This window comes from Impatiens glandulifera, chromosome 8 (genome assembly GCF_907164915.1).
Source record: "Impatiens glandulifera chromosome 8, dImpGla2.1, whole genome shotgun sequence".
NCBI lineage: Eukaryota > Viridiplantae > Streptophyta > Magnoliopsida > Ericales > Balsaminaceae > Impatiens > Impatiens glandulifera.
In genome coordinates this window covers 5012879-5032168 of record NC_061869.1, presented here as the reverse complement: position 1 = coordinate 5032168, position 19290 = coordinate 5012879, and the positions used below count along the sequence as shown (strand labels likewise).

Genomic DNA, 19290 nt, shown 5'->3' with positions numbered 1-19290 from the left:
TTTTATATCACCCATTTTTTTAATATTTTTTTTTCTCTTTTTAATTACATTTTTACAATGTATTACAATATAAGATGTCCAAAAAGTGAAATTTGTAAAATGGAAAAAAAATATTCTCCATTTTCTTAATTAATATGAAGTTTTAGCACACTTTTTATATTAAATGTAAAGAAAAAGGATAGTTTAATTTATAATTTTCAATTGTGATGATGATTGTAATAAAAAAAAAAAGGTTTACTAATATCAACCTTAAGATGTAGTTTGGAGTTTTACTATCAATGAATGATTTGTTTTGAGTTATATATATGTTTTTCTCTTTAATTTTTTTTTGTTATTTTTAAAACTTAAAAACTCAGAAAAAAAAAACACAAAAACTACACGAGCTCATGGATTAGAGCAAAGCAAACACTTGCTCTAATTTTAAAAGGAAACCGACATACATGACAAAATGAATAAAATTACAAGACAACCTTAAAAAAAAACTATTTATGTGATTGTGATTATGATATATAATGATTATTTTTCATAGGGAATGAATTAATTTTTGAAAGATGTGGACAAAGAGATAATATTAGCCTAAATTAAACAAATTTTATTTTATTATCATAGTATAATTTTAATTCTATAGTGTAAAATGATATATTTGGAACATATATTCTGATGTAGATAAAATGGTCTGTTTTGGATTTATTTAATGTTGTATTATTTAATCATAGTTCATAACAAATATAAATAAAAATAATGATAAAAAACGAAAATTTGGTGTCATAGTGTTGAGAATGATGTATCAACAAGTGATTGGACTTTAAAAATAAAATTTATCTCTCCTATCGGATTTAAGTTCAATCCGATGTCACATTATTCTCGACACCATTCATGACACAAAATTATCGTTCTTTATCGTTACTTTATAAATAAATTCAAAATGGTTCAATATTAGAAGTCTGTAATTAGGTATTGTTGGCAAGAGGGGGAGTTTTACTTACCTGGTAATGTTCATAATTGACTTGAACTCTTAATCCTCCTCCTACCTTGGTTGAAGAGCACACTGGTTTCTCTTTGAAACCATTAACTAAATCCTCACCCACTACATAATAATAATATATATATGAGCTTTAATTTCATTCAATTAATCATAATTCATATATATTAGAAATGAACAAGCTAAGTTCATATTGCATATTCTTTGTGACCATATTTCCCATTGTCATGTTTATCTCCTCCTCCTCAATCATGTTACTACTCTTCTTTCCCCTCACTTTCTTCATTGTATGTTCGTTTTTACGTCGCCAATCGAATCTCCCACCCGGTCCATGTTCTATCCCCATCTTTGGCAATTGGCTTCAGGTATCGACTTATCTTTTGTTACTATTTTTCAATATCGTTAAAGATATTGTGATTTAGCCGACTAGTTTATATTCGCTTAGTATGTTTCAAAAAATATACATGAGAATGATGAAAAAAAATTATTTATGCAATACATGAGATTATAAAAATAATGTAATATCTATGTTTTTTTAAGGAAATGACAGTATTTTGTTAAAATCAATATTCTAAACATACTAAATCAAAGTTATAATTAGTGACATTCTCAACAAAAAAAAAAATAATGAAAAAAAATCAATGAAATAATTTGTGTGCAGCAAAGATATCTGCAATTAATCATCTTTTTGAAGTACTGTACTAAATGGAAATTAACAAATTTTGAGTGAGTTAATATTTTTGTTTGATAGTAATAATATTTTTTAAAAAAACATAAGGTACAAATAAAGTTGAAAAAAGAAAATCTTCTTAATTTGTCCTAACAAATATTCATTATTTCATCTTAATTTAATCTAACCGATTAGCAGTAGATTTATCGGTTAGGTTTTTGGGTTATTCAATTTTTTTTAATCAATTAGTAATAAACCGAATAAATTCTAGTACAATTAAACCGAATTCGAAATCAAAACGAGTTTGATTTTATTTTATTGCCAAACTCGAAAATAATAAAATAAATAATAAAAAATAAATTCAACTTTTGTTTGGTTTTTGAGTTGAACCAACCCCAAAATCTAATCTAAAAACGTATTTGAATTCGAATTGGTTTAAAATTCGATTTGAAAATGTATTTCGAATTAGGTGAATTCGAATTCGGTTGAATATTTGGTTAAAAATCGTATTTAATCCCTAATTAGTAGCATTTTGTTATACTTTTTTTCAAAGAACAAATTAATTTTTTTTACACATTTGTTAATGAGTTCTTAAAAAAAATCTAGTTAATTTGTATAAACTCCGATGCAGGTGGGTAATGATCTACACCACCGTACCCTAGCCGGCATGGCGAAGGTGTATGGCTCCATTTTCCTACTAAAACTAGGTTCAAAGAACCTAGTGGTGGTATCGGATCCGGAGCTAGCTAACCAAGTCTTGCACGTCAAAGGAGTGGAGTTCGGTTCACGACCTCGAAACATTGTCTTCGACATCTTCACGGGAAATGGTCAAGACATGGTGTTTACAGTCTATGGCGAGCACTGGCGAAAGATGCGTCGAATTATGACGGTACCTTTTTTCACCAACAAAGTGGTGCATCATTATAGCGACATGTGGGAACAAGAAATGGATTTAGTAGTTTTCGATTTGAGAAGGAATGAAACAAAGGGGATCGTGGTTAGGAGACGATTGCAACTCATGCTTTACAATATTATGTATAGAATGATGTTCGATACCAAGTTCGAGTCGGTAGATGATCCTTTGTTCGTGGAGGCGACTCGGTTTAACTCGGAGAGGAGCAAGTTGGCGCAAAGCTTTGAGTATAACTATGGTGATTTTATACCTCTTCTTAGACCATTCTTAAGAGGTTATTTGAATAAGTGTAGGGACTTGCAAAGCAAACGTCTTGCTTTCTTCAACAACTATTTTGTTCAAAAAAGAAGGTAACAAAAATTGACACTTTTAATTGAAATGAAAATCATGCTCTATGACAAAAAAAAATGAGTTTTTTAAATTATTAAAATGTCTTTTGTATTTAAAATTTAATGCAATGTGATAAATTGCCAATAGCAAACAAACTAAGACATCACAATCAAAATTTTGTTTTGGTTAAAATTAATTTGCATAATAACAACAATTGGCAGGATGATCATGATTTCTAATGGAGAAAAACACAAGATCAATTGTGCAATCGACCACATAATAGATGCCGAAATGAAAGGAGAAATCAATGAACAAAACGTGCTTTATATAGTCGAGAACATCAATGTTGTGGCGATAGAGACAACCCTATGGTCCATGGAGTGGGCTATTGCTGAGTTGGTTAACCATCCAACCGTTCAACAAAAGATTCGAGATGAAATCTTTGTCGCGCTTAATGGGGACCAAGTGACCGAGTCGAACCTAAACAAGTTACCATACCTACAAGCCACTATCAAAGAAACACTTAGGCTCCACACTCCAATTCCCTTGTTGGTGCCCCACATGAACCTTGAGGAGGCTAATCTTGGTGGGTATACAATTCCTAAAGAGTCCAAAATTGTGGTAAATGCTTGGTGGATGGCTAACAACCCTGTCTGGTGGAACAACCCGAGTGAATTTCGACCCGAGCGTTTCCTCGAGGAGGAGAGTGGCACGGAGACGGTTGTTGGTGGGAAAGTGGACTTTCGGTTCATGCCATTTGGGGTTGGAAGGCGAAGTTGTCCCGGAATCATACTCGCTATGCCGATTCTTGGTCTTGTGATCGCGAAGTTGGTGAGGAATTTCGAAATGGTACCACCTCCGGGATTAGAGAAGATTGACGTGAGTGAAAAAGGAGGGCAATTCAGTTTGCACATTGCTAACCATTCCTTGATCGTTTTTAAACCAATTTGCTTAAATTGTTATCTTGTTCTTATATTTTGAAAATTTGAATTATATAGCATTGAAGCCTTGAAGGTAACATTCATAATATTTATACATGTTTCATGTTGGGTCAATTGAATAAATGAATACTAGTATTTTACCCAAATATCTGACTTTTGGTGTTTTTTTCTACCTATGTACAATACTTGTGTGTCGGGTCGACATGGTCACTATCATTGTATAGTTTGGAAAAAAAAACATGATTGATTTTTTTTTTTTTTTAATTTTCAAACTTAGTTTTTTTACTAATTCAAATCAGAATTGTTAATTATATTTAAAAAACAATTCTTTCTTGTAATTTTTTTTTATCTCTCATATACGGATTCTTTCTTAATGTTAATATCTTAAGTTAACTCATAAAATTGTAAATAATTTCAGAGAGAGTTAATGAATTTGATTTTAAGTAACTTTTAAATATATAATTTTTTATGATATTAAATTTACGATAATAAAGTTTTACGATTATATGAGTTTATAAATAATTTCGATTTTACGATTTTATACGATTTTACTTAAAACAAAAACAAATTTATATTTATAAATAAAAAAATTATTATTTATTCAAATAAATTAATTAATATAATTAATTTTATAAATATAATTTTTTACAGTGTTATTTACTTATTATTATTATTATTTTATATTTAAATATATAAAATTTTAAAATTAATAACTATAAAATACTTAATTATATATATATATAAATAATAATAATAATATATAATTAATATTTTTTTCAAATTAAACTTTTCCAATTTCAAATAAAGTCTACTCTATAAAATAATTTTACTTAAAACTTTCAATTTGAACTACTTAATTTTTATATTCAAAATTTTTAATTTTTATATTCAAAATTTTAATAGTTTTATGTATAACAAAAATGTTTCATGATCCAAAATTACAAACTTAATGTGAAAATAAAAGTCTTATAGTGGGCCTTAAAGTGGACCATTCACTAAAAGGAAAAAGCCCAGAATTAACAAACAAATATGATTGGGTAATAATATATGTGAAACAGTGGAGTCTTCCGCACCGGAACATTGCCTCCTTCCCTTCACATTTCTTCTTCTTCCCCACGAAACCAAAGTTCAGTATTTACCTATCTTTCTCTCATTCCATCGTCTCGATTACACAACACTCTGCGCGAATTTCATCTCTGAAAACAAAAATGGATCCTTCAGTTGCAGATCTCAATTCTCCTCATTCCATGGGGACCACAATCATCGGCGTCACCTACAACGGCGGCGTTGTCCTTGGTGCCGACTCTCGTACCAGCACCGGTAATTTCTTCTTTCTTGATCTCAAATTGCTCCTGTTTGTTTCAAAGATTGAATATTATGATATGAACTTCGCGGCTAGAGATTCTACAGCTTCTTTAGGGCTTACACTGATTTTATTATTTTCTTTTCTTTTTTCATTCAGGAATGTATGTGGCCAATAGGGCGTCAGACAAGATCACCCAGCTTACTGATAACGTTTATATCTGCCGCTCCGGATCGGTAAATCCCAAATTTATTCTATTTCTATGTGCCCATTTATTTCTCTAAAAGTATGTTTTTTTCTATCACTTTGATCGGTATAATGTAAACAATCTGTAACAAAAAGAACTATAGTACCAGACCCAGATCAAATAAATTGTTGTTTAGTTTGATTTGTCTCCTTTTTCAGGCTGCTGATTCACAGATTGTTTCTGATTATGTGCGTTATTATCTCCATCAGCACACGTAAGTTTGAATAGAGTTGCTTTAGTTTGATATATACATGGAAGTTCCCTTTGCTTAAGTATATCGATAAAGACTGGTTTATTTGGTTGGTTATCTCTGTATATCCTCTTTTAATTTGATATACTAAAACCCATATTATGAAAGGTGTTTGCCAGATGATGTATTTAATCAACTCTTATTCTGATGAAACTACCACATCTTTCTTATATCACACACTGTTAGTCTATTAGTATATGTTGGTGATACTGTAAAAACAGTCATTGGTTAGTTACCTTTGAGTAGTAGTTTAGCAAGCTTTGGCCATTGAGAAAGTTTTGGTTTCTTATGGATTTAATTATAGAAATCTCCATTATCTACAATTCAAACTAATTCCTTTTCATTTTTGGTTGTTTCCTCTCCCTTTCTATTCCATTTTAGTGCATTATTTTTTTGGGTTATTTGCCTAGTTGATTGATGTAGTTTCCATTGAAAAATGGGAAAAAAGGATCAAGTATAGACCTTCATGTAAAAGTTGTAGTATGTTCTGAAGTTATCATGTCTTGCAACAATCAGAACAATCTGAATGTGAATGAATGAAACTTGAATAATTCATTGTATGTTTGATTGATTTGTTTGTTTGAAGATTATGAGTTACCTAATCTGCAAGCATATATGAAATTGTATCCTTTCACAGGTCTTCTATTGGCTGTTAAGTTTCTGAGTTGTTTCTTGCTTAATTGGTGCATGTTGACTTACTGCAGATTCTGCAATGCATGTGATAAGAAGCAAATAGCTAGAATTTATTTAAATAAAGAATGGACTACCTAGGAATCACAAGGAAGGTTTGAGCATTAGATTTGATTGAAATGAGCCAAATAAATATATATACTAAATTTTTCTATAAAAACAAATATACTAATCGAGTATGTTTGGAACTTGTTCTCATGCCATAACCACAGGGGCTTGGTATTTGATGTTATAAATTGCTGAAGTCTTCTAAATATTTGTTGATTTTCAACAATAGCTACACCTCTCACATTGTTTTTAAACCAATCTTATTGATAACCTTTTTTTGGGAATGTTCTTCAGACTTGAAAGCTATCATTGCAAGATTCACAAACATGCGAACCTATTGCATAGTTGTGATTTCTTTTTATCTGAGATCCTCTTAAAATAGTAGTTTCACATACCATACAATCTGAAATCCTCTTAATATAATAGTTTCACATATCATACAATTTGATAGCATATTTCTCAAGTATCTTGGTGCTACCTTTTTGTCACATTTTAGTTTCAACCTTCTAATATTGAACTCTGAACATTCAAAAGCATTTCCTTACAGGATACAGTCGGGACAGCCTGCAACTGTAAAAGTTGCTGCTAATTTGGTCAGGCTAATAGCATATGGTAACAAGGTTGGTGCTGCTTTGGATATTTTGTTTTACTCGATAGATATGCTATTTACTAAAAGTGTCATATTACTATATTAGCTAAGGCTAAACCATCTGTACAACTTTGAAGATTGCAATTAGTCCTGTTGTCATCATGAAAGTACTCTTTGTATATTTTGATCGACATAAGCTGTTTGATGATGGTAACACGGGTTTATTTAGAATTTTAACCATTCGTGCATGAACTTTATGTACTAAGTGATGTTTTTGATGAAGCTAGGGAGTTGGTTATGTTCTCTTCTCTGTTAGAGGAAGAAAAAGGGTTTTATGTAGTTCAATTGAATTATTTCTATTGGATAATATGATATTTGAACTCTAATTATTAGTCACATATTTGAGTACAAAGTGTGTTATCTTTTGCTCCTTTTTGACTCTTCAGGGTTTTCCCATTAATATCTTAGTTTTCTTTGCTCTATTGCTAATCTATCTTTCTATATATTTGTAATTGCATGTTTGCAGAATATGTTGCAAACTGGCATGATTGTTGGGGGTTGGGATAAGTATGAAGGAGGCAAGATATATGGAATACCTCTTGGTGGGACAATTGTAGAGCAGCCTTTCACAATTGGAGGTGAATTTATCCTAGATAATCCCCATGTTTTTCAATTTTCTCCGTTTTGATGTTATCAGTAAAATTTATGAATGGTCTTCTCGAATCAAGTGTTGTTCTCCAATCCCTAATTACTCTCTTAAGAAATGTTTTATTGTTTACTTGCTTTGAATGATAAACTATGTCATTCTATTATAATTCTGTTGCTACTTGAAATAAATTTTAATCAATCAAATAATTATTTTGAATAGTGTGTTTGTTTAATATATCATGCTTGCAGGATTTGGCTACTATTATTTGTATTGGTAGTTAGTGATTGTTTGTGTGCATGTTTGCAGGATCTGGCTCTTCTTACTTGTATGGATTTTTTGACCAAGCTTGGAAGGAAGGAATGACAAGAGAGGAAGCTGAGGTCAGTCTTTCTTCTTTTCTTTGCATCAAATATGCCGGTTGTTTCGTAAACTGTTTAGTTCCACAATTAATTACGTTAGATATCAAAGGAAGGCCATTTGTGGAAGCGATTCTGTAGAGAATCCAAAGTCTAAAATTATTTCCAAATGCAAAAAGCAATTAACATCGATCCATAGACATGAAGTTGAGTAGATCTAAAGCATCGTAGTCCACCCCTACGTTATCATATTAAAAACTAGTAATGCTTTTCAGTTATTAATATGATTGATTTGACCAATTAAGCACAACCCAATGCATCGATATATATAAACCCGCCTTGAGCTAGTGAATAATGTTTGACGATATTAAATGCAGAAACTAGTAGTGACGGCTGTTTCTCTTGCTATTGCTCGAGATGGGGCTAGTGGTGGTGTTGTGCGCACTGTTACTGTGAGTCTTTCTCTTTCTTTTATACATTGCTTGATCCCTGTTTGTGTTGGTGAGTGAAATAATAATAGGTTTGGTTTTAACTAATTTAACCATATGTAAAAAATGCAGATAAATTCCGAGGGAGTGAGTAGAAAGTTCTATCCTGGCGATCAACTCCCACTGTGGCACGACGAATTGGAGGCACATAATTCACTCTTGGACATATTGCCATCATCGTCGAGTCCCGAACCAATGGTTAGCTGATCGAACCGCGTTTGTTTCCTTTTTTCTTTTCTTAATTCTACCATTTCTAGTCTCTACTTACCTGTGTTTCTCAGATGATGATTTATTTCTATGTTTTGGAATATCACTATGCATTTCCTGTAATTCAGTTAAAAGATTTCTATGAAACTTATTATTGACTAGAGACTTCTGATGTTGATCAAAATTGGCAAATTGATCCCCAGATTTATCTGGGTTTACAATTTAGTCCCTAGACTGTTTTCAGATTTGCAAATTAGTACATGAAAATAAGTTTTTTCTTGTCCATGTGAAGGTAAAATTATATTTTAAGCAATTTTAAAAAAAAAATATGTTTATTCTTAAAAATTTAGTAGGTTTTTAAGGAGAAATTAATTTATATATATATATATATATATATTTTTTTTTGATTCATTTAGAAAATATATTTTATCTCTATTTAATTTAGAAATTATAAAAAAAAGTGTGATTATATCATTTAAATGTTGATTAGAGATATTATTTTAAAATACAGTTTATATAAAATCTATTTGATGGGATTAATATAATTTTGTTTTTTAATTCAAAAAAGAGAGGGAGGTGAGATCTTAGAGAAAATAAACAGATTTTAGAATATAATCATACTAATTATTATGAATTAAGGTCACATAGCTGTTTGATAATTCATTTTTTTTTAATTAAGTATTCAATTTATTAAATAATTTTTTTCAAACTATTCTTGTTTCCACCTCTGTCAAGTTATTCTTTCATCTTTTAATGTATTATATTATTTTATTGTTATAATATAATATATCTAATAAATATATTTAGAAATATGTTATATTATTATAATAATATAATATATTTTAATAGTTCATTTTTAAATTAATAACTTATAAATTAATTATTTTTTAAATAATTCTATACAAATTATAATTTAAATTTTAAAAATAATTAATATAATATATCAAATATATAAAAAAAATAACTAATATAAATTATAAAATATAAATATATAATTAAATTATTACCGATTTATCGGAAAAAAAAATATTTCATAAACTGTAAAATAAAACCGATAAATATTACTAATAATAACCATCATTAAATACAATGAACTAATTATTCTAATTTGTTGGCTACATGTACTCATGTGAAATGTGCTTTATATATCGTTTTAGGCGGATTTGACATATAATTAATCAAGTAAGGAAAACCCACAATAATCGGGATTTGATGTTATGAAACATTGAAGTAATTCATATTATTTTTCAAGGTGTTATGATGATAGGAGTAATAATGTGGGATGGTGGGTAGGGTTTTAGCAAAATTGTATTCATAATGATTTTATGTAATAAAGTCAAAAGAACAACAAAACACGGTTTTGATTTGACAAAGTTGGTCATATTATCAAATTCCGTGCTTTAAGTTTGATTTTAATGTTTGTAAGTATATTATATGCATGCATCCCGCGTACAGATACAATTATAATTCGTCCCGGTCTTTTATTTTAATTGCTCTATTATGGAATATCAGTTGTTATATTTTGTTTTATTACCTGAAAATTTTATTCAAAACACTCTAACACAATTAAATATATATTTATTTTTTATATTTATAAGAGTTTTAAGTTTATTTATATATAATAATATAAATTTTCATATTATATATATATATATATATATATTAAAAAAAATATTTATAGAATTTTACTAATGATTTTTTTTAATTCTTTTTTAGAAAATATGATAATGTAATAATAAAAGATTTCCGAAAGGGAATTGAGACAAAAAAAAATTAAAAAAAATTAAAATAAATAGTAAACACATTTCCCACCCTTAATTCACTTTAATCCACTTTTGTTGTTATCCCTAACCCTAAATAAGGTTAGCAGGTGTGTTAAAATAATTAAAATGTAAATATTTTAACTCATTTCTTGTTTTTTTACTTGTCATTGAATTACAAGTCTTCATTATGAATACAAAACTATTATACTAAAATAAAAATTATTTATTTTTCACTTTAGTACCACAAACTTCTATTTATTACCTTTTTTTTTTTTTTAAAGGTTCATATATATAAATATAAAGAATGAAAAAAATCGTTTAAACACAACGACAAATCATGACATAAAAAGAAAAAAAAAACGGTACTCAATACGTTATTGAGTTCGTAAGTTCTCGAGAAAAACGATTAACTCCTCGACAAACTCTAATGGTTTTTGGAATGAATCTCAAAAGACGTCATAATAATAGTATTATGAATGATACGAATCGGACGACTACGATTATTGAAAGTTCAACGATTTCTCTTTAACCCGATAGTCCACTAAAAAATAATTGGGATAGTAACTCAAATATATAGGTCTGTCATCTCAACCGTGTCATTTCAAATTTCTCAGTAACTACTCAAACACTCCGGCATCATCTAATTAATCTCAATAATACTTCACAAAAGACTCCAAATATTAGTCACTCCTCGACAATGCAAAATAAGTGATTTGTCGATTCAACATCTCAGTGACACATACGACTAGGCATAATATAATTTTTTGTTAGGCACATATCTTCCATAAAATCCACGTTGAATAACGTTTTATTCAAATAACGATATCTTGGATGAAATCTTTGACTCCCAAAGTTTATTCAAACAAAAATTATATGGAATCATCTTAGCAAACAACTTGTAGCAATGTCCCACATGAAAATTATCTATATTTTTTCAATGCATAACATCTTGTTCAGACGGGGACATTTGATTGCATCCTACCAAAAGTAAACTCTATTATGGGACGAAGTCTCCATAATGTTTAATCTCCTATATCTAATTCGATTAGAGAAACTACTAGACCGAAGATCAAACATGTCATTAACTGTGATATTTTTACATATAGCAAATGTCGTAGATAGACTTTTCACACTATACCAAATGTCGTCCAAAAAAACTTTTCAAAGAATCATCTCTACAATAAATATAGACGACTTACAAAAAATTTTCCACGTAAAATAAATTGCCCTACAAATTCTACACCATGATGGATAATTAAACATTTTGGTGAACTAATCAGACAAAAAATTATCATGCTTACGTTTGATTATCGATACTCAAAGACTATTGGGTTACGCTGCAAATTTACTGCAACTTTTTTAGGCTATTCCTAATTATATTATTTGGAACATGGGAGTAATTAGCTTCTTGATTTGAATAACACTAATGCAAATCAATTTAATTGTTGATCTTGACCAACTATGAACGTTCTTGGAGTGTAGAATATTTAAAAATAAAGGTAATATTATTATATCTAATTAAATGAAGACTTTTAATTTTCAATGATTAAACAGTTTTTCTAATATGGGTTGGGCATGTTTACATGTAACCTTCTTTATTGGCTTCATACCAAAATTCATATGCCTTAATTAGTTGTTGTCCTAATTACTCAAAATATTTATTTTCTACTCACAAATTAGTGATTAGATAGATACCTTCATTAAAATAAATATAAATAAGAATAAAATTAAATATTATACTAAGTAATATGCTTAATAGTAAACTGATGTAATTTGTAAGTGAATACATTAATGACTAAATGATATTAAATTAAATTAATTATTCCAAACAAAAAATATGTTGTTAAATTAATTAATTTAATGCCTTAATAAAAATTTAAACTGAGAATAATGAAACACTAGTCACTAGTGCATTGAATCTAAAAGGACCCAAATGTCCAATTGAATCAATTTCAATTATTAGTATGCATTGAATTGTTTTTTAATCAAATTTATACATTATTGGTCAAATATATACATTGAGTTGATTTTAATAGTCAGATTAATTCAAAAGCAAAATATATATATATATATATATATATGGGTTCGAGAGGGTGAAGTCCTAACAAAAAAAAATCTTGTATTACGGTACAAATGTAATATTACTATAATTTTTTAATTTTTTTAATTTATACATTATGTTTTCATTTAATTTTTTTTTTTTAAAGACAAAATTTATCTTTATTCATTCTCGTTTTATCCATAACTTTTTTTTATGAATTTTTTAAATCTACTTAAAAAAATTTTATACTCACTCTAACTCGAATTTCTGGATCTCGTTTTTTTGAATGGAACCAAAGAAGATCGTAACGCATTGAAAGAGAAAGAACAATTGTTAAGTTTGTTACATTTAAGGATAAATATCTCTATTTGGTATGTCTTGTTAGGCTGGCAATGTGCCAATTAATTTATTTTAGTCAATTTTAGAGGCCATACCAAAATTATCAATCATTGTTCTCATTTATAGCTATATATATATATATATATATATATATATATATATATATATATATATATATATATATATATATATATATATATATATATATATATATATATATATATATATATATATATATATATAAGCAATAAATAATACTTTTTAAAATACATTTTTTTTGGTATAAAAAAGTAATATAATTGAGTAAAACATTAACAATTGAATTGCTCAATGTAACACTAAACACTTAAAACAAAATGAGAAATATTCCTAAACTATAATATTTTAAAAGATTGATAAAAAAATGATGATTAATATAAAATAGAAATCATGTTAACATTTTTTTTTATTTCTTAAAGCAAAGATTCTCTTAAAATATAAGGTATCTATCTATATCTGAAAAATTAAACAAATTTAATAAGTTGACAAAAGAGTACTTAATTAAACAAGCATTATAAAATTTGGGTTATTTTATATATATTAGAGAGGATCTCAAATGTTTCAATAATTTTGTCTCACAGTTATTAATAATGTTATTATTATTATTATTAAATATATAAATGTTTTGCTTAACCCAATTTATTATAAAATATGTTACTGTTTAAATAAAATAACAAGTTATTCGAACGCAGTCTAATTAGAACATGATCATGCATGTGTGACTCATTATTTTAGAATTAAATATAAATCCATTTATTATAAAATATGTATTATATACTTTTCAATAAAATAATAATTTATTCACAATCACATGATCATGCAATGTGTGACTCATTATTTTAGAAGTGATTAATTTTCTTTTATAAAAAGAAATAAAAACGTGTCAATAATGGATTAAACTAGGATTTTCTGCTTACAAAAATTCATTTTAATTTTTAAACAACTCATCAACATTACATTATTGACTTAGAAGTGATTAAACTATAAAACATAATCAAGTGTTCAAGTGGATAAAAGTCACATATGCAACTAAGGTCTTTTTGGGAATTATAATATGTCCTTATAATTATAAATTTTCTAAATTACACATTCAAACTTTAAAAAAATAATAATAAGCTCTTACATGAGTTTGTAAGAAAAAAAATGTAAATGGACTATTACCTCCTTAACCGTTTCATTTTAAATGAAATTATTTGAAGTCGAGTCGAGATACACGATCGATTTTCACTCCCCATTGTTAATAGATGTCACAATATTGTCATTCCAATCAAAGCGGTCAAAATCGAGAGTTTATGTAGAATCGTTAGCCAGTTGTAAACTCATAAATCGTAAGAGCTTAATTTCAAAAAATAATAGTTATATATTATTATTATTTATTTATATAATTAAATATTTTATACTTAGTTAATTTTAAAATTAATTAATAAATAATAATAAATAAATAAATAATATTATAAAAAATTATATTATATTAATTAATTAATTTAAATAAATAATAAATTTAATTTTTAAATATAAATTATTTTTTAAAGTAAAATCGTATAAAATTGTAAAATCAAAATTATTAATAAACTAGTAAAATCTTATTATCTTAAATTTAAAATTGTAAGAGTTTACCTATTTAAGAGTTTAATTAAAATCAAACTCGTTAACTTAATGTGAAATCGTAAAATTGTAAGATTTTAAGAATTAACTCGATATTTTAACTGTCATGATTCTGACTCTAATAAGTGGCGGATTTATATTAGGGTTTGAGTCGGATGAAACCCACATCAAAAATAAAATAAATAAATAAATTAGGTAGAACGTGACTTGATCCCTAATTTCTTAATTTTTCTCAATTTAATTCACTATTTTTTTCTCTATTTCATAGAAAATGGAGTATACGTTTATCCACTTGTTTGATCCATAATTTTTTTATTATATTTTTAAACTCACCTCAATTTTTTTTCATGTCCATTCAAACTCGAATTTTTAAACTCATTATTATGTGGATTCTAAATCTCAACATTTTCATTTCAATTTTTTTATGATTCTTCTTCAAGGATAAACATTTTACAAGTTAAGAGTAAAAGCATATTAAATATGAATGTGGGAATTGTCTAAACATATACACGTGTATGTATATATAATAACTAATAAAAGATGGAACCTTAATATATAAAAGTTAATAAACTTTTTCCACACAAAAAGAAAAGAAAAGAAATGTGGCTAGAACAAGTTGATGATAAAGTGAAAGATGAAAGTGACAAGAAGCGAGAAGTGGGAAGAAATGGATTGATGGGTCGACAACTATATAATAAACTTTTGGAGTGTAAATTACTAATAATCATGTGAGAACTAGCTAGCTAGTGGATCAAGTAACGGAAAGGGACTACCATTTTCATTTATTTAGTTTCTCTTATGTTTGGTTGGCTTCGGGCACAATGGAGAATAGTCGTGGGGGGTTTTTGTCTAGGGGATCTTCTACCTCTCATTCTCTAGTTGTCATCTTATATTATAGGGTCGAAGGTTTGGTTTGATTCGTTTATTTAAGAGAATGTATATACAAGTAGTCTATTTTCTTAATCGACAATTGCACCCGGGTTCGAAGCATTACAGATGATATCAAATTTGAACTGGTGGTAGGAATAAGGTGTCAGGATGGTACATCTTGAATCCCATAAGAATAAAGTGTCATGTGGATCATTTCTAGAGTTCTAACCGGGGAGACTGTATTTATTAAAGGGATCTCGATGAGAACGTTATGTGACTAAGTTGGAGAGATTGTGATGTTTCATATAAAAATATCACACTATATATAGATTTATGATAATTGTGAGACTAATATACTATACATATCTAAATGATATCTTTTTGAATTTGTTAGGAGATATTTATAGTCTATTAATTTGACAAAATACAAATAAATTAAATGGTTAATACAAAATCATTGTTTATATTGGATTGTATACCCATTGATTATATGGTGGAGTCTTAACCTCGTGGAGAGGACTAGGTAAGGATAGCAATTTGGCCCTCTACCTATTGGTAGTCCTTTTACTAGTGTGCTTTTTTTTTTTTTTTTTCTTTTTTATGTTAAAACGGTTTTTCTTTATTCATTTAAGAGAAAAAATATCATAAGTTTGATTATCACTTAAAACGTCTTAAATTGAAATGAAAGTTATAGTTATAGAGTGTCATGTTATCTTAAAAAAATGGATGATTTTGAGAAGTCTATTTATTTTGAAAATAAATTCATATTTTACTGTCATATTTAAGAATTTACACTAATAAGGGCAAAAGCAATTAAATGATACAAATGGTGGAAGAAAATATAGTTTTATTAGATAAGTCATTAAAAATGGTAGATTTTGAGATTGCATGGTTTGTAAGATAAATGTGAATCAATAAATTAAACTTACTACAATAACATAGGCTCTCACACAAATAACTAGATCAATACAAGTCCTCCAAGCTCATTTTTTTTATTTTAAATGTGAGATTTCTGTTTGCGTTGTTAAATGATTGTCCAACACCGACTTAATTCTCAACGATTTTTTTCATAGTTAAAGTTCTAGTCATCTCTAATTCTAACTTTAAAAGTGTTACACGTGACACTTTATTTAAACACGTTTCAAAAAAGTATTTGCGACATTTTGTTCTACCATCGGATCAATTCTGATAGCATTTCTAACCCCTTATATAATATCATTCGAGAATTCTTCAATACAAACAGACCTTTGAATTTTATTGCAAAGTTGTATTTTTCAAGGATAGAGGCGGCTATAGTGACTAGTGGAGGTGGTTACAAAATTAGCTCTTCATCATCATTATTACTAATATTAATAATAATATTATTATTATTATTATTGGAAGTTTGTTGATGTTTTGATTAAAAATCCACGGCAAAGCAAAAGTCGACAAATTGGCCTAATGCTCCGGTGGCCGGCCGGTCCCCCTATTCAATAATTTCCACACATGGTAACGTAAGCAATAAACTAATCATAAATTAATTAATTAATTAATAATATGTTTGTTTATTCTAAAAAAACAAGTTATCTATATATTAATATGGTATGCATATATATATATAGTATTATATAATCTCATTTCATTTATTTATAGCTAAGAACAATATTGATTAGATTCCATTTGAAAAGTAAAGTACAAGTATTAATATTAAATAAGGGAACATCTTTAAGCTAAATGTTCCGGAAAGTTTATCCTTATTCACATACATTTGAGAAATTCGAATTTAACCTAAATTTTATGCTACCCATATTGTTAATGTAATGAAATGGCATTTGGAGGGTCGCAAAGATTTTCTTTGATTGCCCGATCGACCAACAATACAACATGTTGTCTCGTACTCTTGTGCAACTTGTGAATTATGGTCAATATCGAGTATATAAGTGGTGATTCAAATTCAGAAGTTAATTGAACCCTTGATAGGTTTACGTAAAGTAGAGGTTAACGGGAGATCTTCTTCGTCTAAGAACTTTCTCATATGCTTTCAAACATGCCGAGCTCAACATATATGTATGACCATGCCCTGCAACATCACGCCACCCATAGTCGAGGAAGAAGTGACCAACTTAAGGTTGTTTGTTTGTTTTTGCTATGAAACAATTGATTTGGGTAAGTTAAAGGACTATATTTTCTAGATTTATATGACAATTGAAAGAGACAACAAATAATTCAAGCTATATATATCTTTTACTTTTAGTTAATAAAAGAATCTTCAAATTGAATTGAGAGTGAATGACAATGAAGTATTAATTTACACCACACATTTTGGAATAGGATTATCTTTAAGGAATAAAGTCTTAAATATTTATCACACACTTATTAATATATATATATATATATATATATATATATATATATATATTATTTAATAAACCTTGATTTATTAGGTTTAAAATAGATAGATGCCCACAACTTTTACTTTTCCTCTTTAATTTTTTTTTTTAAAACCTTCACCATGAAGATTTCATTATAGCATTGGTGCTTATCATGTTGATGAAGTAATATCTACATGGATACAAATAATAATAAAAAGTTAACTTTGGAGATGGATGTCCTACTTTTATCTCCTTTCCAAATATTAAGTAAAAAGGTGGTAATGCCTTTTTTGGGTACCCTTATAGTTAGGTAATTTGACATTTTCAAGTGTGTTTATTTTTTATTGGTTTAAAATGCCATTTTATTACAAAACTATGAATAAAAAAAGCCAGAACAAAAAAATAAAATGATTGGATTTTTGAATAATTTGTACTCATCATCTTCCAATACCCTTTATTTCTTTAAAAAAATTATTTATTATTATAAATTCAAATAATAGTAAGTCATTTATTCAAATAACCTTGAACAAGACACTTTGTCATAATATAAAAAAATTATTTATTTCTTATAAAAGAATTTGTTTTTAATTTAATTTAAATAAAATAAAATAATATTTACAAAATTAAAATAATTAAATAAGTTGTTGGATTGAATATATAATAAACAAATTATATAATATATTAAAATTTAAATCTATCGAATCAAATTCATGCTTTTCACGGAATTTATAAAAAAAAAATCATACTCTTCTTTAAAAAAAAAAAAATTATGAGCCTTGTGGTTAAAATTATACCAAACAATATTTTGTGTTAACAATTTTAAATATCGTCAATTTATTTATATGACATTTATAAATAAACAAAATATTAGTGTATTAATTTAACTACTGAATTTCAACGAATGGAAAATTTATTTATCGAATTTCAGATAATCGATAGTTAAAACCTTTAATTCGCTGAAATTCAGTAATAAATTAATGATAAAATTATTTATTTTTATTTATTTATATATGTCACCTAGATAAGTTTACCGTATTTAAATTCATTAAGACAAAACCTAATTTTTGTATAACTTAAAAATAAGTTAGCTCTAAATTGTAAAGTTTGAAAAAAAAAATCAAAATTTAAATTGCCAAGTCTAATTAGAAAAAAAAACTTTACAATTTAGTCAATTGAAATATCAAACCACCTTATTTTATTTTTTATAAATTTAAAAGTTATTATTTAATTATAATTTAGTCAACTGAAATATCAAACCACCCTATTTTATTTTTTATAAATTTAAAAGTTATTATTTAATTATATAATTCAATTAACCCGATTAAAAAAATATGTAATGGGTTGGTTGAAAAAGAAAAAGTGAATAGATGAGTTAAGATTATTTAAATAACAAAATTTATCCAAATATTATTTCACTTTTCATTCATTTATTAAATCACTTAATTCATTCATTAAAATGTTAAAATATTTTTTATTTTCATTTATTATTTTTTATTTTATCATTATATACTAATACTTTTTAAATCATTTTATAAAAAAAATTATTTATACACCTCTAAACTTATCACCAATTAATATTTTTAAATAACTTAAATTATACTCCCCAATGTAGTTCAGTG

At 27.1% G+C, this 19290-nt stretch overlaps 2 protein-coding genes across 2 annotated transcripts; both read left to right on the top strand.

The window, feature by feature from the left end:
* Positions 1-1155: 1155 nt before the first annotated feature.
* Positions 1156-3876, top strand: LOC124912744 (cytochrome P450 CYP73A100-like). Its single transcript, XM_047453393.1, has 3 exons — positions 1156-1347; positions 2284-2915; positions 3117-3876. The coding sequence occupies exons 1-3, from the start codon at positions 1156-1158 to the stop codon at positions 3874-3876; spliced, it is 1584 nt and encodes a 527-aa protein (XP_047309349.1).
* A 1085-nt stretch (positions 3877-4961) lies between these two features.
* LOC124912583 (proteasome subunit beta type-6) lies at positions 4962-8876 on the top strand. Its single transcript, XM_047453224.1, has 8 exons — positions 4962-5156; positions 5299-5375; positions 5545-5600; positions 6922-6994; positions 7490-7601; positions 7919-7992; positions 8346-8420; positions 8529-8876. Exons 1-8 carry the CDS (start codon positions 5045-5047, stop codon positions 8661-8663), a joined length of 714 nt encoding a protein of 237 aa, XP_047309180.1. The 5' UTR covers positions 4962-5044; the 3' UTR covers positions 8664-8876.
* Positions 8877-19290: the final 10414 nt, after the last annotated feature.